Genomic DNA, 25,073 nt, shown 5'->3' with positions numbered 1-25,073 from the left:
CAGGCACGACCCGCGCCGCCCCCTCCCCGAACTTGCGAGCCGGCCCGGCCCCAGCCCCGCACCTCGGGCCGGGCCCCGACGCCCATCGTGACTCGGCACCGCCGATCCCGACCCCGCTGCTGCGGGAACTTCGTGCGCGGGGAGAGCGGAGCGACTACACCAAACGGACAGAAAACCCCGAGCCCTCTCCGTTACCTGCTCTGAGTGAGGGGGGGACACGGGAACGGGGCTCAGGGGGCCCCGCGGCCGCTTCCCCGCCCAGAGCCGCAGGTCCTCGGGATTCCGCACGGGAAGGGCTCGGGCTGAGCCACAGCCGAGCGGGGAGCGGCAGCGGGCGGGCGGCCGCGCTCCCCTCGCCTGCCTCCCGCAGCCCAGCGGCTCGCAGATGGGTATTTAAACCGATATGGATCACGGTGGGATTTTTTCTACCCTTCCTCTTTGCCCTCGCAAAAGGCAAAATTTAAAAAAAAAAATAAAATAAATAAAATGCGTTGCCACAAGGGACGTTGCAACATTTCTCTCGGCTTTTCAAACGCTGCGTTTGCCCCGGCGAGATTGAAGTGTCCCGATACAAGAGCAGCACAGGAGAAGTAGGGGAAAGAGGGGGGAAAAAAATCAAAACCACCCAAAAGCAGAAGGAAAAAAATAATAATTAAAAAAAAAGCCAAAATCCAACACCCAAAGCCATCAAACCGGAGAGAGACGAGCTGCTCCGCGCAGCGTTGCGGTCCCGGGCGGCGGGGCTCCCGTCCGGCGCGGACACGCGTCCCTCAAAAGTTCGCTCCACGTGTTGCGGCCGCGTCCCGGGAGGGTCGGCGCGGCCCCGCGCACCGGGGCGGTGCGGGCTCGCCCCGCCGCTCCCGCGCCGTTTAAGGAAGCGGCCAGTCCCCACCCCTGCGCCGGGCAGCTCCCGCCGCAGCCCGGCCCGGCGGCTCCGGCGGCTGAGCGGGGCTGCCCTGCCCGCCCGCCGCCCTGCCCGCCGGCCCGGCCCGGCGCTGTGTCCCGAGCGGAGCCGCGGCCCCGCCGCCCCGGCCGCGCCCGCCCTTCCCTGCGCCGCCTCCTCCCGCCGGGGCAGCCCCGGCTCCCACCGAGGGCAGGGCGCGCCCCCTGCCGGCCGCGGAGCGGCACCGGGACGGCACCGGGGGAACCAACCCGGGGGACCAGCGCGGGGTCAGCCGGGGGGACACCCCCGATACGCACCCCTCCCTGCATGCACCGAGAGTGCTCACCGCCGGCAGCTCCCTGCGCTGCTCCCTGCACTCATCCCTTCACTGATCCCTGCACTGCACCTGCATCTCTCTCTCCACTGCTCCTGCGCTGCTCTTTGCACATCTCCCCGCATGTCTCTCTGCACTGCTCCCCACACATCTCCCTGCACTGCTCTCCATCCATCCACCCTTCCACTGCACACCTCGAAGCAGCCACAAAGACACCTTGTCCATACCACAGGGGTGTCACAGGACCTCCTGTTCTACCTCCTGTGTCCTGCATCTCTTCATCTACATCTCCAGTAAGGCTGTGTGAGCACACCTGTACGACCACCAACACCTGGACACAATGCACAGCTATACCATGCATACATAGATGGTATAGTTTTTTAAAGCACACTCAGTTATAAACATGTTTTAGGAAGATGCCATGAGGCCCTAAAAAGTTTTTCGCTTGTTTTGGGAAGACTTCACTGATGCATGAGGTAATTGTGTGCTCATGCATGATATAACAGCACACTCATGCATGAGGTAGCTGTGCACCCATGCACGGTATAACTGTGTGTTCATGCATTACGAAATTGTGAGCTCATGCATGATGTAATTGTGTGCTCATGTGTTAAAAAAATCAAAGCTAGCAGCCAGAGGCCTTATCTTTTAAACCTTTGGGTTCAGCAGGACACAAATGCACATCTCTGCCATCTACACCAAATTTTTTGCCCAAGCCACACAAGGCAGCCCCGTGTATGGGGGTCCACTGTGTGCTCAGCATCGTTACAGATGTTACAGTGACTCTACCTGCCTTGGGTGGATGGAATGCCAGACAGGGAACTTGAACTGATCTGTCATGTAACTGCTCTCGATCAACACTGTGAAGCCATCCTCTACACAGAAGAACGTGTTCCTTGGCTGGAAGCCTGATGAGTATTTAGAGCCAAGGAACATGTTGTTTAAAACTGGTAGTAGAATGCAAAGTGAATCATACACCATGGGCAAAAAGGTTTGAAAGAGGGACAAAGCTGTATAAGCCTTTTGAAAATAAAGACATACTGGCAGAAGGTACAGAAATGAAGAATTCCTTGAACCATCTGGAACAGTTCTGCAGTGATGATGCCCAGTGAGTACTGGTAGAAATTAAGACTTCCCAGAAAGGTGTAAAAGACTAACTTTTTCTCTGGTGAAGGAAATGGATGCTGTTGAAATCATTTGAGTTGAACAAGAAAAGGCCTAAAATTTTAGAAATTAAGACACTGTTACTCTTACAGACACTGCAAGTTACATCTGCCAACCTCTTACTCTCTTTTTCCTTTTTTAAAAAAAAAACCTGTTCTTGCTCTTTGGCTCTATCAAACAGCTGCTTGTAACACCACAGACCAATTCTGAGCAGAACAACCTCACAGCAAATAATGTACCTACGTGCATGGAAGGAAGAGAACGAGCCAGGGAGTGGAGAATTTTCATCCTAATGAAGCTCATGGCACAGGGCTTCGCTGATGTCCCGACCAACTGTTTAATTCACTATTTTCAGCGGCCTCAAACATGTTGCCTCTTGTCTTCACCTTGCCCCCACTGGCAGTGATGTGAAGCGCCCTGTAATTTCCATGGGAGCAGAGCAAGACTTTCACACAACATTTTCGCCCAGCGGGAGCTCCTGTGCAGGGAGCCTGATCCCATGGGATGTGCTCAGCTGCTGGCAGCCCGCTCCCACTTCCACTGGCAGCCCTTTCGTGGTAACTGGATAAGGCATATTCCAGGCAAGTCTTCCCTTGGCAGGAGGCACTTCCATACCTGGGAAGGTCAGGTCTTAGGACTTCATCTCCTCTCACAAATACCTGCTGGCTGCTCTCCATGGTGTGCAGAATCCATGTGCTGGGAATGCATGACTACAGCCCCTGTCTGGATGGGAGCTGGGAAGAGGATTAGCTCTGCATACAGTTCAGATGTAATCACAAGCATATCAAGTTGTAAAGCATCACAACTTACACAATTCTAAAAATAAACATAACCAGTTTGTTTCAAGCTGTTTGGCAGCCCAAAGGCTAATATATTAATAACATTTGACCAACAATAGCCCGGAACAATAACTATGGAACAACAGATTCTATCACTTCTGAAAATAGCCCTCTTTGGAAAAAAGAAAACATTTTTACAAGAGCCATGAACCAGCTTCTTCATAGGTCTCCACAAAGGTTTCACAAAGGGGAAGCCTGGTGTGAAACCTCCAAAGTTAGGAGGGACCTCCTGTGGGTGGGAGGCTGGCCTGCTGCTGAGTGGGACACAGAGCCTGTGGACGCTGTTTAGTCTAGTTGAAGGCATGCATTACTCTGAGCTTCTCTCTCTCAATCCTGCCTATGCTCATGCAATACCTTTCTCCGCAAGTAGATCCACTGATTTATTGACCTTCCAGCGTGTGGCACCGAGCAGTATGTAAGCAAGGGTGGCTTGTAGCCAACAGCTTGGTATTTCGGCATCAGACCTTGTTGACAAAGCGACTGGATTGTCAGAGAAGTTAAACTGGAACACAATGTAGTGATAGAAACAGTTGAAATCCACTGATGGCACAGGATGAAATTCCCTCGTCTTCACCTGAAAATATGAATCCATGCCAGAGACCCGGAGCGAGATCTGAATCAGAACAATAAGAATATCAAGTTTGTGATTAAAAGGTCTGAAATGTGCAAATAGGATGTACTGCAAAGAGCTGGCCTGACCCCATGTATCTCTGTGGGAACACTGAACAGCCAGGTTCATTAAGGATTTATAGAACTGCAGTCCCCACTCTGAGACATTTACTAGAACATGGTTGTTCACCTCAGAGCACCCACGTAACACCAGTGAGCTCCTGCCTCCTGTCACTGCTCAGACATGCTCTGGTTCTCTGCTCCTTGGCCAAGGCTCTGCCTGTCCAAAGAAACTCTGGCAAACTGTCAGTACAAGAGGAATGCCCTACCAAAAACTGGGCCTTCATACTTAAAGCATGTGTGCTTGTGTGTATATGGGGGAGAGGAGAAAATCACAGCACTAACGAGCTGTGATTAAAGCTCAGAAATAATGGTTTCCTGTTCAAACACAGAGCTATGTCTCTTCTTAGTACAACTACCTCATCCCCAATTGTGTCTATTAAAGACAATTACTGGGGGAGACAGATATGTGTAACCAGATGTGGAAACAATGGTCATGTTATGCACAGTGCCATATGCAGTTTAAATTCTTTGGGCCTGAACAAGTTGCACATAAAAAAATTGTGTGTGTGTGTGTGTGTGTGTGTTTGTGCACTGCGGAGCAGCTGTCAGTGGGGAAATCCCCTTAGCCCACTTTAATCCTATGTTCCCCAATCCCCAGGGATTAAACAAATGCACTAACATTATTCACTGTAATGCTCCCTCCCTGGGGGGCTTCAGTCCATGAAATCCACTCCGGCATTTGCAAGTTCCAGTTGTGAAATAGGCTGTGCACATTCTATATTTGGTAGCTCACAAGTACTCTTTCAGTTGGGCCCGGAGTGATGAAAGGACAGGAGTCAGGAATTCAGCTCAAGCCAAGTCTCACAGGGAGCAGGCTCGGGCTTGGAGCTCATTTCTCACCGTGCACGGGCACCAAGGCATTGCAGTGACTGCTGAGAGGGGACAGTGATCACAGGACCGTACAAGATGCTTTCTTAAAATTAAAGATGCTGCCCCAGTGTTAGTCCTCCCCTATACACACCAGGAGTATGAAATGAGGCATTAAACCCAGCTACACCAGCAGAGCCTCACATGACTCCTGCTTTCCTTTTCCTATGATGAAATACATGTTTGAACTTGGCTACAATCCCTGTGAAATTAGTGACAAGGATTCCATCGATCCAGATGCACAATCCTCACAATTCCAACAAGGTTGTGACAGTGCAAGCTGTACAATGCCATCAAATTCTTATGACCCTCTGAGTTCAATTGATGGCCACAGTGCCCAGCTATAACATACAGAAATCTCAGGCTGGGGCTCCCAAGGACCCTCTGACACAATTGCAAGGCTGACTGATTGCTCCATCTCTTGCTTAAGCTCCCTGTCCAAGTTTATTACAGCTTCTTTGAAGACAGTAAACACTACATTCTATATTAGGCTGTCCTTGCCTCGAATTCATATACAGTTTAAATTCTTTAACTTGGGTGATTGTACCAACTCAGCACTAGTTTGAATCACCGCTGCCACAAATGAGGTGTCAAGGCACAGTCCCAGGGAGCACCCCCTGAGGCAGCCACTGCTGGTGGTACAGGGGCAGGTTTGGCCCCAGGCCTTTCAGTAAAAACTTCAGAGGCAAAGGAGTTTCATGGAATGGCTGAGGCTGGACCTCTGGAAGTCATCTGGACCCTTCTCAAGCAGGGTCACCTAAAGAAGGCTGCCCAGGACTGTGTCTGGATGGCTTTTTAGTATCTCCAGGGATGGAGACTCCACAACCTGTTGCAGTCTCTAGTCACCCTCACTCAGAAAACTGTTTTCTGATGTTCAGATGGAACCTCCTGTGCTTCAGGATGTGCCCTTTGCCTCTTGTCCTGTTTGTTGCTGATGCTTTTTGCACTGAGGTGATATCTCAGGCTGGACTCTGAAGCCTGGCTGTCATTGTAATCACCAGGCCCATGGAGCTGTGTTGTGCAGAATGCCAAGGCCACTCCTCTCCATAATATAAAATCCACAGAGTTGTTCAGGTGGGAAAAGACCTTTAAGTCCAACCATTAACCCAGCACTGCTAAGTCCACCACTAAGCCATGTCCCTATGCAGCACATCCTTTAAATCCCTCCAGGGAGGGTGACTCAACCACTTCCCTGTGCAGCCCATTCCAAGGCTTGGCATCCTTTTGGTGAAGAAATTTTTCCAAATACCCAATCTAAACCCTCCCTGGTGGAACTTGAGGCCATTTCCTCTTGTCCTATTTCTATATTAATCCAACACCTGACTCTGCTCCCATGGCACTGCATTTACAAACATATAATTTCATCAAGAGAATTTTTTCCAATAGAAATTTTTTCCAATTTACAGCAAGATCATAATAACAAAAGCTATACTCATGTTACTGCTCTTCATCCTGCAACAGCTTGCTCACTGCAGCAAACTTCACTCTGTGGTAAATGCAAGAGCTTACTCACACAGATAAGGAGAACCACGTGCACAAACCTTCCAGGCCTGGCTCTGAGCCTCTTTTTTTTTTTTTTTCATGCACTTTACAGCCAGGAACATGAATAAATACCTGAGAGAGAGCCAGGGAAAGGAGCAAGGAGCAGGGCTTCTGTGCCCAGGAGGACCAGTGCTGCTGAGGCTGAACAGGCTGCAGACAAGAAGAGATTAGAAATCTCCCATCCATCCCCCTTGCTCCTCCTTCCCTGCATAATTGCAGTTCCTTTCAGACACACTGCCTGGAGTGTCAGCTGGCATTTTCTGGGCTTCCCAGAAGCAGTCGCTGCCATTCAGCACCACTTTTTTCATTTAAAATCTGTCTCACGGGTTCCCTTGGGAAACCGAGAGCTGCTCCACTCCACCAGCACGGCAGGAAGGACTCCAGCTTCCAATCCTGGTGCCCACAGAGCTCATTCACAAAATGCCACTGCTGCCACTCCTGCCTTACACCTCGTTCTCAGAGGAGCAGCAGCAGCGTTCCTGTGCTGGGCCCTCCATCCATCCTGGTCAGGGAGGCACACCTAGACCTTTCCATTAATACCTAATTACACAGGACAGCAGCAACCCCAGGGGCCTCTGAAGAGTTGCTGTTCCTGTACCAAAGCAAAAATACAACTGGGATTGTCACAGAGGAACTTCACAACTGCTCCCCTCCTCATGTTTCTGGAGAGGAGGACAGCAGTAACTCTGCCCCTTGAACACAGAATGAGGAGTCTCACTTTGCCTTTCCTACAGTGCCATAAACAGAGTTTTCAAGGGGAAAAAATAATTCTTATTTCCTATCTCCCTGTCATTTTTTAAATTACTGGATTCTGCAGCATCCAATGGATAAATATTCACAGACACGTACCTGCTCCTCCGGCAGAACAAATCAAGTAATTTCTGTTTCTGCTTGAGCCCTGGGCATGCAGACAAAAACATTTTTTATTCATCAGTGGTAAAAGGCTACAGCCATTTGACTTTAAACACAGACATGCTTCTGGGCTCTCTTCCAGGAAGTCTGTGTCACCCAGGCTTTAGATCGATATGTTTGTCTGCAAAGTCACCCTTTTGATCTGTAATTTTTCATTTTGACACAAGAAATGCCTTTTGGTCAAACTTCAGCAGTCCATTAAATTCCAGGCGTAATGGAAATGGGAATCACATTGCTGTAGCCATGTGAAGATTTCCACAGTTTGGGGTTTATTTACTCATGGGTTAATTTACCCTGCCATGTATTTGGGACTCGGACAATACTGCAAATAGTGTTCTCCTGCCTCATCTGAGCTCACTGCCTCCTCCACCACTCCTCACCAGTGGTTGCAGCTTTGTAAAAAAATTTCTACTTTTAGTTGTCCAACCTGCAGAAAATATTATTTCACTTTTGTACTGCAGACACTGCACATCCTCCCAGCCTGGCCCAGTTGTTCACTGTGTACAAAGGGGGTCCTGGCCCCCGGGACAGCCCCCCAGGCTGAGAGCGGGGGCTCTGCCCAGCTCATGGCCCAGCTGGCTCAGCCTGGTCACCCCTGGCACACCACACTCCGTTTGCACAACTCAGCACAGCCCTTTTCTTTCCAAGGTCAAGGTTTCAGGGCTTGGATGGCTGAGCTTTTTTCTCCCTCTTTTTTTTTTTTTTTTAAAGGTGTCAGCCATCCCATGGAAGGGTGACAAGAGAGGTGGGGAAACAATGCAAAACATTATTAATGGGAGAGGCGGGTCTGCCCAGCCTGTGGGACAATCCCCCTGCCTGGCTCCACACAGCAAGGTCCGAGCAAGGCTGGGGAGTGATCTCACTGCTATTTCTGACCAGACACAGCTCCTCCTGTGCTCCCAACACGCTGGTTTGTGGTTGCTGAAGTTTGACCCCAGGGAAGATGCGACTCAGGAGAGTTGCAAAGCACTGAAAATGTTATAATGGTCCAAACAAATAACATTATACTTTTAGTCCCCATTCACATCTTACCTTTCAAAAGCACACATTTTGTGTCAGCCTCTCAAAAATACATCAAACCCAGAAATACTGCTGTTATAATCAATTCATTTTTACACTTATTTTAAAGCAGTCATGAAGAAGTCTGGATTCTGAATAACTGGTTTGTCAAGTCAGAAAGATTAGACAGTTCTGTATCTAAATATGGCCAAGATTTTCAGCAGTAACACATCTTTTAAGTACGTTAATTGTAATGTGTTTTTACTGGGTAATTAAAATGGGCCTCATTTTAATCCTCATTTCACAGAGGTGTTATATTCAGAGGGAGGCTGCTCAGTATTTTCTGGAATAAAGTCAAAGACCTTAAAGCAACTCAAAAGGGCCATGTAAAAATTTTTATGTTTTAAGTCAGGACTTGTGTCCAAAACCAACAGCTGTCCCTCACCCGCCAAAAAACCCCAACCCAAACCCATCTCCAGCACAGCTATGATCAGATCATAAGCACCTTGATTAAAGTTCAGTGGCATTTCAGGACAAGCTATTAAATTAAAGGCAAAAATCAATTTTATTGCCCGAGTAATAAGAGGGGGGCAGGAATTTGGGAAGTGAGTGAACACGTGATCTGCCTCAACACAACCCTGCCTTGAAGACAACAACATGAGCAGGAACACACTGACAGAACTATGTGTTCCTGGACAGAAAGGACCCGGCAAGGTGAGCTTATTCCAGGAGGGAAAATGCACAACAACCTTCCAACAGCAGTGCTGGGACGGGGCTGTCCCCTGCCCCTCCCCAGGAGCTGAGCAAGGAGCCTGGGAAGGACCTTCCTCACAGACGTGTGGGCGCTAAAAGTGAATATTCCAGTTCTGCAGAGAGTGAAGTTAGGCAACTGGGAAGCTGCCTGGATGTGTTCTGGTCACAGAGAAGAGCAGAGCCAGAGCTTTATTGAAATACCTGGTTCTTAGTCCTGGGTTCATGGCACACGTTTGGGCAAGACTCAACTGCTCGGGTTTACGGGATGGGAAGCCTCCTTCAGGGAGGACCTCGCTTTCACAACTGCTTTCAACCAGAAACAAACCCACAGAATTCTGAAATGCTCTGCAGAAGCTGCAAGATGGCTTTTGAATAATTAGAAGCATTTTGGTTTGACAATCTGATGTGAGAGATCGCAGAATACAAAAAAAAAGTCAAAATAAGGTGTTTCAAAGCTGGAACTTTCACCTAACAAAGGTGACAGGATTTTGACAGCACTGCATTTTCCAAGTAAAATAGTGTCTACATTTTTCTAAACAAGTTTTAAACTGCATTTCCTGTTTTTATATCAAAACGTACTAGAGCTTGTTTTGTGGCTCGTTAATAACATACTGTACAACCATTTTGTACAGACCTCCCCAAATACCTTACAGTGCAGTCCCTATTAAGAAAAGCAAACAACCTCCTGCCCAGTCAGGCCCAGGCTGAGTGTGGCACCTGAAACAGCAAAACCAGCTTTTTCCTGAGCATCAAAGGAAGCAGCTTTGAAAGAGGCAGTTCTTTGAAAGAGGCTCCTCCACTCTTCCCAGATATCTGGCTGTTGTGATTTTGCAGTGCAATGATTATTTTTTACATATTTTAAACTGTCTGGAAGAAGCAGTAACTAAAGTGATGTTCTAGAGAGCCAGCAGAAATGCCCTTGCACATGTCTAAAGCTTTGCTCAGACTGGTGCGTTAAGAACCAAACAATGAAGGTCAGTTCTGGGTAAATGGTACAACTTCACTGAAAGGATGGTAAGGCACTGGAACAGGCTGCCCTGGGATGGGGTTAAAACTGAAAGGGTTAAAAACCTGTGGATGTGGCACTTGAGGACATTGTTTAGTGTTGAACAAGCAGTGCTGGGTTAACAGCTGGACTCGACGATCTCAGACTCGACGATTTGATTCTAATTGCACTAAGCTTTTATTCCAGGATTCGACCTCTCTACTCTTTAAGGCTCTATATGTGAGCAGTACATCAAACCCAGCAACTACTGAGAAAGTAACAGTGAGAGGGATTCTTCACATCCCAGTGAACCCAATACTCCCCTCGCACAGCACAGCTTTACTTTAACTGTGCCTCGCTACATTCGGGACACCTGTCCTGGGGCAAAACACAGAGAACTGTCCCCTGCAAGGACGTGGTTCCTGAGTCCCGTGGTGCAGGGGGACACAGGGATCGGGGCTCCCAGGGGTGCACCACCAGTGTTGCCCGAAGCCTGTTCACCCCCACGCCCTGCTGATGCCACCCCACGTGGGGACCGCGGCCACCCCACCAGCTCCACGGTGGGGACCCGCGGAACACTGCGGCCACCGGCAGCCCCGCGATCCGCAGCTTCCCCGGGGCCGGATGTCCAACACCCCGGGAAGGGCAGCGGGGCCGCGGATCTCCGGCACCGAGAGCAAAAATGAGCCGCAAACGAGGCGGCGTCCGCGGCCTCCCCGCGGCGGGGCTGCCAGCGCACCGCGCTGCCTCGGCAGGCACGGACGGGGTTCGAACCCGCGATCTTCGGTTTACGAGACCGACGCCTTACCACTTGGCCACCGCGCCCGACGGGCTGGCTGCACCCGCGCGCCGCCAGTGGAAGGCAGCGGGCGGCGCGGCCGCCGCCGGGACCGGACGGCGCGTCCCGGGGCGCTGCCGGCGGCGGGACGGGGCGGGGACGGGGCGGGATGGACGGGGCGGGACGGGGCGGAGCGGCCACGCCGTGCGGGGGGAGGCGGCGGGGCCGCCCCGCGGGGGCTGCCGCGGGCACGTGCGGGGCGGGGCGCCGGGAGCGGGCGGGGCTCTCGCCGTGTGCCCGCACCGTGTCGTGCCCGCACCGTGTCGTGCCCGCACCGTGTCGTGCCCGCACCGTGTCGTGCCCGCACCGTGTCGTGCCCGCACCGTGTCCCGCCCGCGGGGCTCGGCTCCCCCCTGCCCCGTCCCCCGCGGCGGGACCCCTGCGAAACCCCTTCCCGCGGTGTCCCCGAGCGCTGCTGCTCCCACACCGCGGAATTACCGGGGAGGGTTCGCTTTCCTTTCCTTCTCCCGGTGTTTCTCGCGCCGGAGTAACGCGGGGCGTCCCTGCAGGAACACGGAGCTGCCTCGGGAAACAAACAGCGGCTGTTCGGTGTTAGAAAAGCACTGCCAAGCTCACTCTCCGGCCCTGTCGCTGGCCAGCTGCCGGTTTGGGGGGCCGGAAAGGATCCCCCGAGGGCAGGAGCCGAGTGGGATCGGACACAGCCCCTCGCAGGGCCCGGGACACCGTGGGATGGTGGGGACTGTCCCGGCAGTCGGGAGGCTGGCGGGGACTGTCCCGGAGCCTCCCGTCTCTTCCCTGTGAGCCAAGCAGCAGCGTTTCCCCACCCTTCCCTTGGGACAGCATCAGGCAATCTAATATGGCTTGTGTCAGGAAGTGTTTCCTGATATTCAAACTGAATTTTCACGTTTTACTTCAATCCCATTATCTTCTGTTTACACAGTCAAATCATAATAGCATAAATCTTAAATACAATACTGCATTATTAATATTTCCTCCTTTGGGTTTCCAGCTACCAAATATTTAGTCTTATGGCTAACGCTTGGTTAAAACCCAAGAAATGAATCAGCTCTCATTTTTATCACCACTAGCTGAGGGAAGAATTTGAAGGTTGTGGTTTTGAACCATTATTTAGCTTTGCGTTGAAATTTTTCATCCTGGCTTCTTGTTTTCAACCAATGCTGGGCAGCAGAAAGTAATCTGCTATTTTTTAGCTTACATATTCGTCCTGAAAAACACAAACCGAACCAAGCAACCAAAGAGGAAAAAAAAGGCACAGTTATTAGAACCTATTGCCAATCTCACATAATAGAATCCCTATCTTTACTTTATACTATGAATTTGTAACCAGGCCCCACTGTCTGTCAAATCAGATCTGAGTTACACAACCTTTATTACAGGAATGCATCCTGTGTTTGCAGTGTTCTCCTTGCTCAAATAAACCAACCACGTGAGGTCTGAGCAGCTCGTTCCAAAGAGGAAAAGTTGCTTTCCTCAGGGTCCCATTTTAAGGTGTTCATACAAATATTGCAGCGAATCTATCCCAGCCTGTCTCTGCTGCTTAAGGTTTACTTTTTTGAGGCTGCAGTTGCTTGGGAACTCAGCATCCCAGCGATACCCAGAGCCCCAGAAAAGCAGTATGGCAGGAGGTGCTGGGGTTGCAGAACTCGCAGCTGTTTTTCAGCCACATCCTGCCCCCTCCATGGCCCTGGACTTTGCATTTCAGGTGGTGGGTGTTTGACCACATCCCTGGGCACAGGACAGTCCTGGCAGTGCTCCTGCTCCCTCCCCAGCTCTGGCAGAGTGATGGGAAGAGCCCGGCTGTTTTCTGCTGCACCCACTGCCCTGTCCTGCTGCTCCCCAGCATGGGGCCACTGAGGGGGGGGCTTCAGGGCTTCACCCTTAATCCACACTCACACAGTATTTCCATGAATGAAAACAAACTCCTTTGCTGCTGCCCCCCAATTCACCGCTCTGTACAGCCAGAGCTCGGCTCCTCAGTCCACACTTTGATCCAGGAGGCTGAAGTACAGCCTTGGTCAGGTGTTGTTTCTGTGTCACATGGCACAAGTGCTCAGGCAGACCAGAGGATTCCTGAGGGCCTGAGAGCAGCCCTGCCTGGTGACTGTTCAGGTTTTAAATAAAAGCCTGAGCACATTAGGAAAAGCCACAGAGACAGTGTTTTATAAAACAGAGCCAGCAATTTGCTCCAGTACAACAAGGAGAGAGCAAGTGCAGCCTTTCAGCAGCTGAGTTCCATCTACCTCAGTTGGTGCCACAGCCCAGCTCCTCTGTCTTTTCAGAAACAGTCTGTACTCTGAGTCATAAACCCCACGTTACACACTATTGCCTCAAAATGCAAACTGCCTCGTCAGTCAGTGAGCTCAGGCACAAAGATCTCGGTGTGAGGGAAATAAGCACTGTGCCAGAGGACATGCTGACATATTATCATTGCAAAGTTGCTTTAAAATCACCATTAACCCAAACAGTTATGATTATATATCTGGGACAGTCTTCAATTTACTAGTCATATGCTCTAACCTCTTTTTTGCATCCAAAAAGCAGTTGGCTCTGAGGACAAATTTCACCCGAGTTATGCAAGCTAGGAGAGTCCTTGCTGCATTGCATGGGTCAAAAGACATTTAGAGTGGAGTCACACATCCCAGTCTGACCTCAGAGATTCAGGAAAGCATTGAAACATAGGCCATCCAAGAGTAGTGAACAGAGCAAGGGAAAGCACTAAAGTCATGGCTTTGAGACTGCTCTGCTGAACAACATGTGTCAGCCAAGACAACATGAGGAGATCAGAGCCTGCTGCCAGACTACATGAGTTGGACAATGTACTCACTCAGTGCTCACATGAGATGTGTTTCCTCTTTGTAACAGCTCTCCTTGTCACTGTTCAAGTTCTCAGCAGTTTGAACTCCTGCAATCTATTTCCTACTCTGCTACTGCCTCATTTAACCTGTCTGCCCTCAAACCCTCCTTACCTCCTCCCTTCTCTCAAAAGACAGGAACAAGATAAGAATCACCTCCCAGGAGTTCTGAGCTTGTAAAGTTCCTGGTTGTAAAATGACCCAAGGGTTGTGGCTCTCCCCAGCCAAGTAAAAACATGTAAAAACAGCATAATTTTTTAGAAACTATTATGGACTTTGTGGTACATAGTGTTGATGATTCCTATCCCCAGAGTAACAGGTGATTTGCTTTCCCACTGTGTCTTTCTTGTGTACCAGTGTGTAACTGATCTGGAAGTAGGTCAGTAGTACATCACATTAGCCTGAGGTGCTGAGATTTGGGAACAAAACTTCTCCCTGTCTCTCTGGTGAAGTAATTTAGCATACACAGGAGGGAGTTTTCTTTGAGCCTGCAGTTATAAATCTGAACATCCAACATCTCATTGCTGGGAGGAATCTGGGAAAGGAAAAGCCTGAGAAGATAACGCTCAGGTACGTTGCTCCATGTATTATTTATACACTATCTTTGCTCTGATTCCCCAAATATCTGTACCCACAGTGAGAAAAGCTGCCCCACAGCCACACGGGGTGATACTGTAAAAGACACATACCAGGTTTAGAGACTTCTGAGAGCCGGATGAAAGTTGTTTGATATGCTATGATCACTTGAAGATCATCAAAATGTTTTATAAGGAAAAACTTTGCCCTGCAAGGCTTGAACTGATTAGTGAAGCCTTTTCAAAATTCCCTTTCCCCCTCTCCTTTGCTCCAAGCCCAGCTGGAGGCAGAGATCTTACCACCTTAGATTCCACTTTATATTTTAAATAATACACCACAGGCTCAGTTCCCTGGCTCTACACCCTTCACCATCTTCCACACAGGTGAAAAACAGTCACATTTTTTTACATCAAGGGCACAAATGACACCTGACGAAGCAGCAGATTTTCAGGAGCCAAACTTCAAACCCAGTAAAACTGCTGTTTAAACACATCCCTGAGCCACCTGCATGCACCCTGTGGCTATGTCACTGTGGGCTTTGCTGGTGCTCCCAGGCCAGCCTTGATGGTTTCCTCCAACACAATGCCTGGCAGGCAGGAGAAGGCAGGGAGCTGCACAGGGCTGCTTGAGGAGATGCTTCGCCCCTGGATTGTCCCAACACACAACAATCCCCCCCTCATTTTTACCAAGTAAGAAGCACCCAGCACCTTCCTAGGCTGGCTGTGTCTGCCCCTCTGTCAGCAGCATTTTCACAAAGCCATGGGCCCCACTCTTTTGGGCAACAGTGCCCACAGACACCCTGGCTGCCCCTGAGGTGACCGTGCCCTCTCCTCACTCCACAAAAAAACCCAGCCTCAAACCCAAACTGTTCCTCACTTATTTTTTTAAGTCTAGCACTTAAAATACAGTGCAGAGAAGAGGCCAGTGGGTCTGGCAGCTCAAATAGAAGATGAAAAAAAAAAATTACCTCAGAGTGTTGGTCAAGCGGGCCCCGGTGTGTCCTCCAGCATCCCGCCTCATGCAGAGCCTGTTCCACCGGGAATGGGAACGTGGTGAGTCCTGGCCTGAGCCCTCACCAGGCTGAGGGGCTCCTCCACACATGGCACCAGTGACAGGTCCCAGCTCCCAGGCATAGCCCAAGCTGTCCTAGCACCACCCTGGCCCCTCATGGACAATCCTTGCTGTCCTGCTCCCAGGACAGCCCCTCCAGACACTCCCGGGAGCCTCAGCCTCTCCCAGGAACAGAGTCTTTCCTCAGGCTTCTCCTGGCACAGGCACCTCCAGTTTAACAGTGAACATCGCCCTGGGGTGGTCACTGCTGGCCATGTGAGGCCAGACCAGATTCCACCCGGACACAGCTCTGGGCTGTGCCCTCCCTGCAGCAGCTCACTGCCCCTCAGAGCAGGAGTCACAGCACTGCTCATCAGCCCCACGGGTCAGTAAATACAGACCAGATTAAAAAGCTGGCTCCAAATCCCACAAACAGCTCACGGCTGGAGTGCCCATCAACACAGAAGCTGAGAGATTAATGGGTCAGTCCCATACAAAGCTTTGGCCTCACATATCCCACACAGCTCTTGGATGTTTTACATGGTTGTGGCTGTCAGGTAAGGCATGTGCTGAGCAAACTCCTTCCCTAGTGCCATCCTGGAGTTCCCTCATAACTCAGCCAAAGATAAGGAAGCTGGTGTTTGGGCAGGGGAGAGCAGAGCTGGGCAGTCCTCCTTTAAATGAAGCACAGAAATAGAGGTGGACCAGGAAGGAAGGTAAGGAGGGACATCAAATCAGTCATCCACCACAGACAATGTTTCAGTCATGCAGGAAAAGCAAACAATTTATTTACATGTCTGATTGTACATTACAGCTACCTGAAGGATCCACATCAGCAAGGACAGCTTTATTGTCCCTAGAAAGTATTTCAAGAAAATACAAAGAAAATAGTGTAAATGGCACATTGCAACAGTACTGACATCACTTCACAGATGGTGTAAATTACAGAACGAGATTAAAAATAGTCATATGCTACTTTTGCTGGCTGCTTTTTTTTTTCAGTAACAATGGAGCAAGTGGACTTTTCTCATTTTCATTATAAGCAGCCTTTAAAATAAAAAAAAATAAAACCACCTCATTGCTTCTAAGGCAGCTTTATATTCTGTCAAATGGGTGCCGAATTCAGTCAAAAAACTTCTGCTCCATGAGAGCAGAACATACTATTTTATAGATTTTTGTAAGATTTAGGGGATAAATCTTTTCTTTTTGTAAGATTTAGGAGATATTGTTTTGTAAGATTTAGGGGATAGTGATGATTTCTTCCTTGTGACTTAGCAGAGTTTATTATCTCACTGTGTCTGGGGGCTGGTGAGTGGGGTACTGATAAACCACAAGGTGTGAGTGGAGGGAACAATTTGAGGATCTCACCAGATGAGGGGGTCAACACTCCAGAAATGAAACCACCAGCTCGAGAAGAGGCTGGAGGGAGGGAAGGACACTTCTGGGACCAGATCCCTGGTTGCCAGTTACAGATGTCCAGTCTCACAACACATCTATTCAGCTTCCCAAATGCTGCAGGAGAGTGCTGTGCTACAAACCCCATGGGAAGGAGTTTATTCAGCATTTGCCAAAATGTGAAAAGCAAGACACCCAGTTTCTCACATCTGCAAGAGGAAGATCTCCAGTCATGCAGATCCAGGGTCTGTCCTTGGGAAACGCTGCCACAGAAGCCAGGGAGGAAAGAGAAGGAATAATTTAAAGCATCTGAGGCACTCTAAGATGGTGAGTCTATGAATTGGTAATGCTATTTCTCTTTCCATTTCAATGGGCAAAGTAAATCACTTGCCCAATCCCACAAAAATAATCCTAGAACTGCAGTTAACCTGAAATGGGCAATGTGTTCAAATGAGGTTTTGGTCTGGTGTCCATTTCAAGTATAAAAAGAAGCAAATTGGCTTTAATGGAAATAAAAACTATAATTGCCAAGTCAGGACAATAACATTTAGTTAAGTGTTTTATTATTTTGAATTAACTGAAGCCAACAAGTGGATAGAATTGGTCTCATAACGACACTAGAACAATAAATCTGCGAGTGTGTGTGTGAAACATTGCCTTACAAAAGAGACCAGCCATCTGACACAACATTTCTAAAAGAAGACAAAGAACTCCTAATTATGTTAATTTTCATTTGCTACGTAATTTAGACCATGATCTAGTGCTTCTAAAAAAACCTGTACAAAATGAGTATTTTTTACATCTCAGAGGCACATGAATACAAATCTGATCTAGTTTATATATACACATGTACAAGAAACCAGATGATCAAATGAAAGAAGCGTATATAAAAAGTGCCCGAAACAGATGATAAAATGCAAAAATAAAATGTATCCTCACAACAGAGAAGTAAAAGGCACAAGTACTAAAATACGTAACCATGCAAAAAACGTGGGTAGTCTGTGCAACAAAGAAAAACAAATGGCTCTCACAACCGATTTTACAGTAATTCTCAAAATGTTTCAGTATTTAAATGTAACATCAGTGCAACATTTACTGCCCTGTAGCAGGTTCACAAGACACGAAATTCTCAGTTCCCCTTCTGGCGTCTTTTCTCCAAAGCCAGAATAATTTAGGTACAGATAAGGTATTATATAAAATAGGGCTGGTGTTGGGTAGTGTAAGATCCCTGTGTGGAGGAGTAACTGCAGCCCTCCTGCCCCCCTTACCCTCTGCACACTCTCCCAGGAGAGTCCCTGCCCCTCGATGGGGCACAGCAGCTCTGAGGGGTTTGCCAGGGCCAGTGTCACTGCTGACAAGAGGGGTGTGAAAGCTACAGCTCACATGTCACAGCTGCACCACTAACAACACCCACACCAACCAGCAATACGGATTCGAGGGGTAGGTGTCCAAATTACACCACAGAAGCCCATGTTTGTTACTGTTATGTTTTCACGAGGTTTAAAGTTTCAGTCAAAAGTAATCCCTCTCTGTCTGTTTGAACAGGTACTACTCTTGAGTTGAAACAAAACCTCCAGACTTAAGCCAGTGAGCTAAACCCCATCGTATCCAGAACATCACGTAGCACTGTCAGCTGGCTCCACACTGTGGCAAACCCTGGTACCGTGGCCCTGGCTGCAGATGTTTGTGTCTTCATGGGCTGCTGCCGTTCCCTGTTCCCCTACGAGGTGTGCCTGCCAGGCTGAGCTGCAGGGCTGTGCCTCTCACAGGCTGTGAGTACAGAGTGCAATGGGACACCTGTACAGAATCCAGGCAAAACTTGTGGCACATCCCAGTGATCCCACACCTGGATCACCTTCAAACTTACCCTACCTGCTTGCATACTGCGAGAATCAGCTTCAGCGTTTTGTACACGGAACACAACCAGCTTTCATGACAACACAAAAAAAAGGACAGGACTGGCCTGGTATAAAGACAAGGCTGAAATTCTTGTCTCGGTAGCTAAAGCCTTACTGAAGCCAAGAATGTTGAATTTGTCCCTTCCATCTGCTCCTAGTGCTGCCCCAAGGCACACAGCCACTCTGACAGTGGGCACAGTGGCTGGGGACAAGACCGAGGGTGTAAATGTCAACAGAACAAATACTAGAGAAGAATCCCAGAAAGAAACAACTCTCTTGCACATCGATGGGAGCAACTCCCAGTGCATTATGCAGGATGACAGGATTCAGACCCAACACCTACTGCAATCCTTCTCAGTATCTAAAGGTGCATGCAGAGTTTCATTAAACAGAAACCCACACATGCTTCAACAGCAAACTGCTCCTAGAATCAATACTTTGAATTCAAAAATACTGAGGAAAAAACCCCGGGGATGATGCAAAGGAAAAAAACGTCAGCAACTGTGGAACTATATCCTTTAAAACGAAGCAGCTGTGTTACATCACCTGTCATGACTTCTTGACAATGTTTCTCGAGAAACAAATGACTTGACGAGAATATGAGCATTGCTACTTACACCAGGAACTGCTCAGTTAAAGTTTGAGTCAAGTTTTCACTTAAATCAATATAAGCCAAGCCACTGATTTGGCAAGTGTCTGATCAGCTGCTACTTCCTTCCTTCCTTCCTTGGAAAAAATCCCTCAGACCACACCATACAGTATTTGTTTTAAGAGAAAACCACTGTATATTCACTGCCATCAAAGAAGGAAAAAACCTGTTCTTTTATTTGTAAATTCTAGTTCTTAGACTCATCACATGTCACCAGCACTATGATGCAGAGACCGCTGAGCCTGGTGTAACAGCCCAAAGTGTGTGTTTATGTATCAGCTTCCAAGCCCTCATTTACAAATCAGATTAGGGAGCCTAAACACTGTAGCTCTAGATCCTCTCTGGAGAGCAAGGCAGTTCTACCAAAGTAAATGTAGCATTGCTGCACTCAGACAGCAAAATATTTGTTGATACACATATCTTTGAGAATTAATAATGCTGTGTTCAACTCCCTACAGAGCTGGCTGAGAAACATCTGAACTTCTCCCAAAGACCATGAAAGGAAAGTTGGCAGCAAAAGTGCATGGGATGGTTTGGGGTTTTTTTTGAGACTTGCTACAAATTTGCATATTAAAAATTCCTTAAAAATAGATGAGATAGTTACAGTTTGTCACTGTTGCACTTCAAAATAAGACAAATTCTTAAAGAGTTTGAGTCTTTAACAGAAGTTATTAAGAAAGCTGAAAAATCTTCTTTTGATGTCAAAGCAGTTTTGAATCAGCATCACTCTGAAATCAATACTAGGCAACAGCTGAAGACTGAAGTCTGGAGGGGAGCAACCAATACCAGAAAAATCTTGAGAGACTAATTTCAGGTACTCTCAAGTGCAAGTTTTGAAAGAGGTAATTTTTCTGTGTGTAGGACTGCCCTGACCAAGGGCAGCTTTCAGCCAAAAGCCACTGGTACAGAAACACCTGCAGTGGTTTGCAACTGGTTTGACCAGAATATCACTTTGCTTTTGAGAGTCTAAGGTTGAATGAACTAAGGAACAGATCAAGATACAGAACCTGGGATTGTGTTTGTGTCCCCAAGGGTTAAGTGAGAAGCAGGGGTCTGACACAGGAATGTTTGCTGCATTTGTGCATTGCTAGAACAGGGTGATACTACATTTCTGTGTTTGAACTTATTTACCCAGGGAAGTGAGGCCCTTGTTCCAGCAAGAGTAACACTGACAGAGGCAGGCTGTACTTCCCCAGCTCTCCTGAGAGCACAAAGGCAGCACAGCAAAGAAGTAAAACTTATCAGAGAACAGACACCCAAACTGGTGCCTCCCTATCACCACGTCTCCCGTCTGTTCTGCCAAAGTGTCTGACACCTGATGAAAGTGTGCACTCTCTGCACCTTCAGCATCAGATTCCTCCCTGCCCCAGTCACCCATCAAGTGATCCCTTATTACCAAGTTACCTGCTTGTCATAAAATGTGATGACTTCTTTTCTGGGATAGAAGGGCTTTCCAGGGCTTGAACTGCAAGACAGATTGGTCTAATGTCTGCAGTTACTCAGTCTAAGAATGCAATTGCTAATTATTATTTTTAGAAGTGGATACCATAGAGGAAAATCTGCCAGTGAAATGCCTCTCCCACCTCCAACTCACATAATCTGTCAAACATAGCAAGTCTCTGGATACGTATTTCAACAGTACCAGACAGCAGTACCACACCAAGGGCCCCACAGGAGCAGAAGGGTAACTCCTTTACACAATAAAACAAAGCTACAAACACCACCAACATGGTGGCAAGACAATTCTTCAAATGCAAACAGTGGAGCAAGAAGAGCTTCTAAATGCTGACACACTTGGGTACGCAGCTGAGGAAGAAGTCCTCCAAGATTTTAGAAAATCCACTGCTGGGAATATCCCTTTCACGATTTTGGCCAGATTCAGTGCCTATTTGTCACTAGCAGTGACTATTCACCTCTTACATATAATTACCTTCACAGGAACTTGGCTACCACTACAGTCATGTCTTCTGTTGGCGTCCATGGGCTCTGTGGTCTCAGTGAAGTAAGCCAGGCTCTGCTTTCAGTGAAACAGTCCTCAACATTTGCTGATGTTCCACCCTAGTGGGAACGGGTTTTAGATTATTAAAATTTTGAAGCCAAGTCTAGTTTACTTAGTAATTAGGGAAAAACATTCAGTCACCAGTCTAAGCTGCAACAGCTTCACTCACATTTAAATCCACCACACGAGAGCAGGACAGCAGTGTAACTTCACAGTCAGCTCCAGAAGCAGGGCTGCTGGTCACCCAGCCCTGCTTGTCACAGCAGGTGAGCAACAGCCACCTGACCATGTGGAAGAGTCCTCTGTGGCCTATACAGAGAGTAAAGTCCCTGGCACAAGCCACAGACAGCACCAGGCAGAGGGAAATGGCATCACTAAAGTGCAGGTGAGGAGTCCTGCAGGCAGGTAGCACCAAGTGGCTTAAATGTTCCTCTCCTACCTTCTGGGTGGCACATCCAGAAGCAGCAGCAAAAGGGTGGCTGTGTGGGGTTTCCATGGTGCTCCACCCGCTTCTCCACAAACAGAAGCTGCTGTAATGTAGCACAGAACATTTTACACCATTCCCAGGTGGCAAAGGAGTGGTTTTAAAATCCCTTCCTCCAGACTACCCTAGAGCCTCAGGAACCAAGCCCTGAGACATCACTGTTTAAACCACACTGTACCATTTCTCCTGCAGACACCTTTGTGTGGGGTGTTGTGTCCCACAGTCATTCCTCTGGTCCCTTCTCTCTTTCCAGTTACTTTACACCTGCCTAATGCAGATACACAGAAACAAACTGTTTTTATTTTCTTGCCTTCAAGAAAGCCTGATTCCAGCACATCCCCTGCTTCCCATCACTCCAGTAACACATCACTGAAGGCAAGAGCACAGAGATTGCAGAAAAATATATATATATTTACATCCATAACTGAATACAGTTTTATGTATTCAAATTCAGGAAAAATGCATCACATATACACACCAAGATACATCAAGAGAATACTAAGGGCAAGACTGCCAACAGCAAGAAATACACAGAAAAGCACAGTCATTGCTACTGTAATGTTCTTCTGGGGAGTGTATTCAAGAGAGGAAACATCTCTATGCACTGGGGAAAGCCAGATACTCAGGCCTATTTTTCTGTGCCAGTTGGTGTGAATCAAAAGTGTGAAACTTTTACTTTAAAAAAAGTGCATGGAATAAAATTTGTTTTTAGCATTCAACTACCCAAACAATTCCATAAGCTCCTTATATAAGCTACATTGTTAATTAAAAAGGTCCTAGCCCTACAGTACACAGATCCAGCTCCGGAGAACACAGGCACATGTTGAAATCATCCCTATTTAAGGCAGCATTTAAGCACAAACTCAACTTTAAAGCTTATGTTCTGTCGCAATGACTTCTCTGAGCAGTCTCAGTACACACTTAAAAGTTAAGCACCTGCACAACTGCTCATCTAAGCGAGGATGTGTTCCCTGTTTAGAGCTTTAGATATGCACGTGTGTGCTCAGTCTGGACTGGTAACTCCTGCAAGACCAAGCTCCTTCTTTTTCCTGCCCTATAGGTAAAATCCACTCCACATCAGACTGCTCTCCATAGCTGTATCAGCAACCAGTGGATCCTCTCCACAGCCTGCCCAAAAAAATGTCAAAGGAGTGCAGCTATATGGGCTGGAAAAGCAACTCAGCACGTGATGTCAAGGGCTGCTCCTCCTCCTCCCCTGAAGTGAAGATATGTCATGCAAATTTTTTTTTTTGGTAAGAACTGGAATGTGTTCCTTCAGTGAAATCTTTGAACTCAGGGTGAGGGGAAGGGGCAGGATCCCAGAATTCATCTTAATGGCCCGTGATATACCCCTGAAAATAGGGGAACAGATTGGAAGAGCTCTTTGCCTCAATGCTACAGGGACCCCCCCCCCGGCACAACAAACACACATGCGCACACGCCGAGGAGCAGCTGGCTCAGAGCCCCCCAAAGCAGGCTCCAAAGTGATCTTACATCAAAAGCACTTTGTGCTGACAGTGGCAAACAAGTGGATGGTGATTTTTTTTTCACAAATAGCAAACAATTTTGCAGTATCTTCCTCTTCTTCCCGTTTACTTTGTGTCTTGTCTTTTCCCAAAGTTTGTTTTTTTTGTTGTGTATTTGGTTTTTTTTAACCCCGTGCGTGGTTGAAGTACTAAAACTTAATCAAATAGTAAATTACACAGTCAGCACCAGTCAGGAACTGAACCTGGGTATGTCAATTGGTTTGTGGTACCCAAATTCCTGGAAGAACGAAGAGAAAATTCTTGCTCCTAAAGTTAGGGCCACATCCATATGTTTCCATTGTCTTTTTTACCTTTACAACTAGAGGTAGAGTCATTTTGTCCAGTATCTAAAACAGCATGATCCAGTTATATTGTTATTACATTAATATACAGTATCCATCTTATCACAGGTATTGAAAGTGCATGGAAAAAGTCTAACCAAGCCAATTCAATGACAAATAACAGTGTACCAAACATCATATAAACACACCCGCGCACCCACACTCACACGTAGTGTATATATATATTTATAGATTAATTTACAGTATCAGAGTGTTGTTTAGATCCAGTGGCATGTGCAGAAATATCAGGCAGTTGCTGCTTTTCCTTCTCCTCTTCTCTTCAATTCTTTATTTCCAAGATGGACGGGTTGTGGTCCAGGATTGCCAGAATGATCTTGTCCATATACTGTCGCAATCTGTAGTTTATCTCTTCCTGCTCTTTGAGGGCTTCCATGAGCTGAAACACAACATTTCTAAGTTACTCTTGAAATATTCTCACCAGTTTACCAATAGTTAGATTTTTGAGCTGTGAAAGGCCCCTCAACCTCTGCAAAGATGAAGACTGCTTTGCTTTTTACGTCGCACGTTCAATGCCAAACTGGCAGAGCTGCCAAGGAGTGACAGAGTCCCAGATCCTCCTAAAGCTCATGTTATTTGGGTGTCCATTTTCATTTGCCATCACATAAGTACTACCCTGAATCTGCAGTTTCTTGCCTTTGTTTTATTAGATAGGAAAAACGGCACAAATGGGAACAGTTTATGCAGATCTGTGAGGTTTTACTGAGCCTGGGTCACAGCCCTCAGGCACTTCCCTCCTTTGAAGGGGGAGTGCTGGGCATCCCTTGCATGAGCCAGAGTCATGAGATACAGAGGGAGAAAGTCAGATTTTTCTTGACAATAGCAAAAGCCCAATTTGCTTTTACCTAATTAGAGATCACCAATTAAACACCTTCCTTCACAGAGCTCTGGTTCAGTAAGAAACTCAAGTATGCACTTCACTTCAAGGGCCTGCCCAGGAGCTAAAAGGCTGGCAAGGTCATTCCAGTACACACTGGGTAAAAGGCCTGTCTCAGGACTCCTCTTGATGAAGAAATGGGGAATTCTGTCTGGAAGAAACAGAGCATAAAGGGCAAACAATTCCTTTTAATCTCCTTCACCACTAACCTGTCTTCTTCCCCGGGAGCTCTTATGTATCCATGGGTCCAATCTCACAATCTGTCCTGGAGCTCAGAGGAAGCTACATGAGCTGGACTCAGCCCACAGACAAATGAGCCTCCCATAATATCTTCCAAACCATTATCAGATTATTAATTGCAAACTACTTACTTTCTTCAAGAATTCAGCTCTGCTACAGGGAATACAGGCAATATATAGCTCAAATTTAGATAATAACTACCTATGGTCATTTCTGTATGAAACTTATGTCATACTATCACAATACCCTAAAACTGTAAAACAGTTCACTGAGAGTCTCATAATTCCTTTTTTTTTTGAGAGAGACATGGGAGAGTTATATTACAAGGAGCATCCCAA

At 47.6% G+C, this 25,073-nt stretch overlaps 1 protein-coding gene, 1 long non-coding RNA gene and 1 other non-coding gene across 8 annotated transcripts in view; all 3 read right to left on the bottom strand.

Annotated features, from left to right (window-relative positions):
• Positions 1-15,623, bottom strand: part of LOC116796466 — a 44,221-nt gene extending 28,598 nt beyond the window's left edge. The window contains exon 1 of one of the 3 annotated variants that reach the window (XR_004360366.1): positions 15,226-15,623. This is a non-coding gene — a long non-coding RNA (uncharacterized LOC116796466). Of the gene's footprint in view, positions 1-693; positions 782-13,654; positions 13,731-15,225 lie in introns of those variants that run through there. The other 2 variants (XR_004360369.1, XR_004360368.1) reach the window with 2 other exon arrangements.
• On the bottom strand, positions 10,764-10,835 carry TRNAT-CGU. Its single transcript has one exon. It is a non-coding gene; the product is annotated as a tRNA-Thr (tRNA).
• Positions 15,624-17,249: 1,626 nt separating the features above from the next.
• RAB11FIP4 (RAB11 family interacting protein 4) overlaps positions 17,250-25,073 on the bottom strand; it is a 114,469-nt gene continuing 106,645 nt past the window's right edge. For 3 of the 4 annotated variants that reach the window (XM_032706700.1, XM_032706702.1, XM_032706701.1), the window contains one exon: positions 23,685-23,997. In XM_032706700.1, the coding sequence (XP_032562591.1) occupies positions 23,881-23,997 (117 nt within the window). In that variant the 3' untranslated portion in view covers positions 23,685-23,880. Of the gene's footprint in view, positions 23,998-25,073 lie in introns of all 4 variants that reach the window. The other variant, XM_032706699.1, reaches the window with a different exon arrangement.

Source organism: Chiroxiphia lanceolata, chromosome 19 (assembly GCF_009829145.1).
Source record: "Chiroxiphia lanceolata isolate bChiLan1 chromosome 19, bChiLan1.pri, whole genome shotgun sequence".
In the NCBI taxonomy this organism is placed as follows: domain Eukaryota; kingdom Metazoa; phylum Chordata; class Aves; order Passeriformes; family Pipridae; genus Chiroxiphia; species Chiroxiphia lanceolata.
This window is presented reverse-complemented; position numbering and strand designations above follow the sequence as displayed.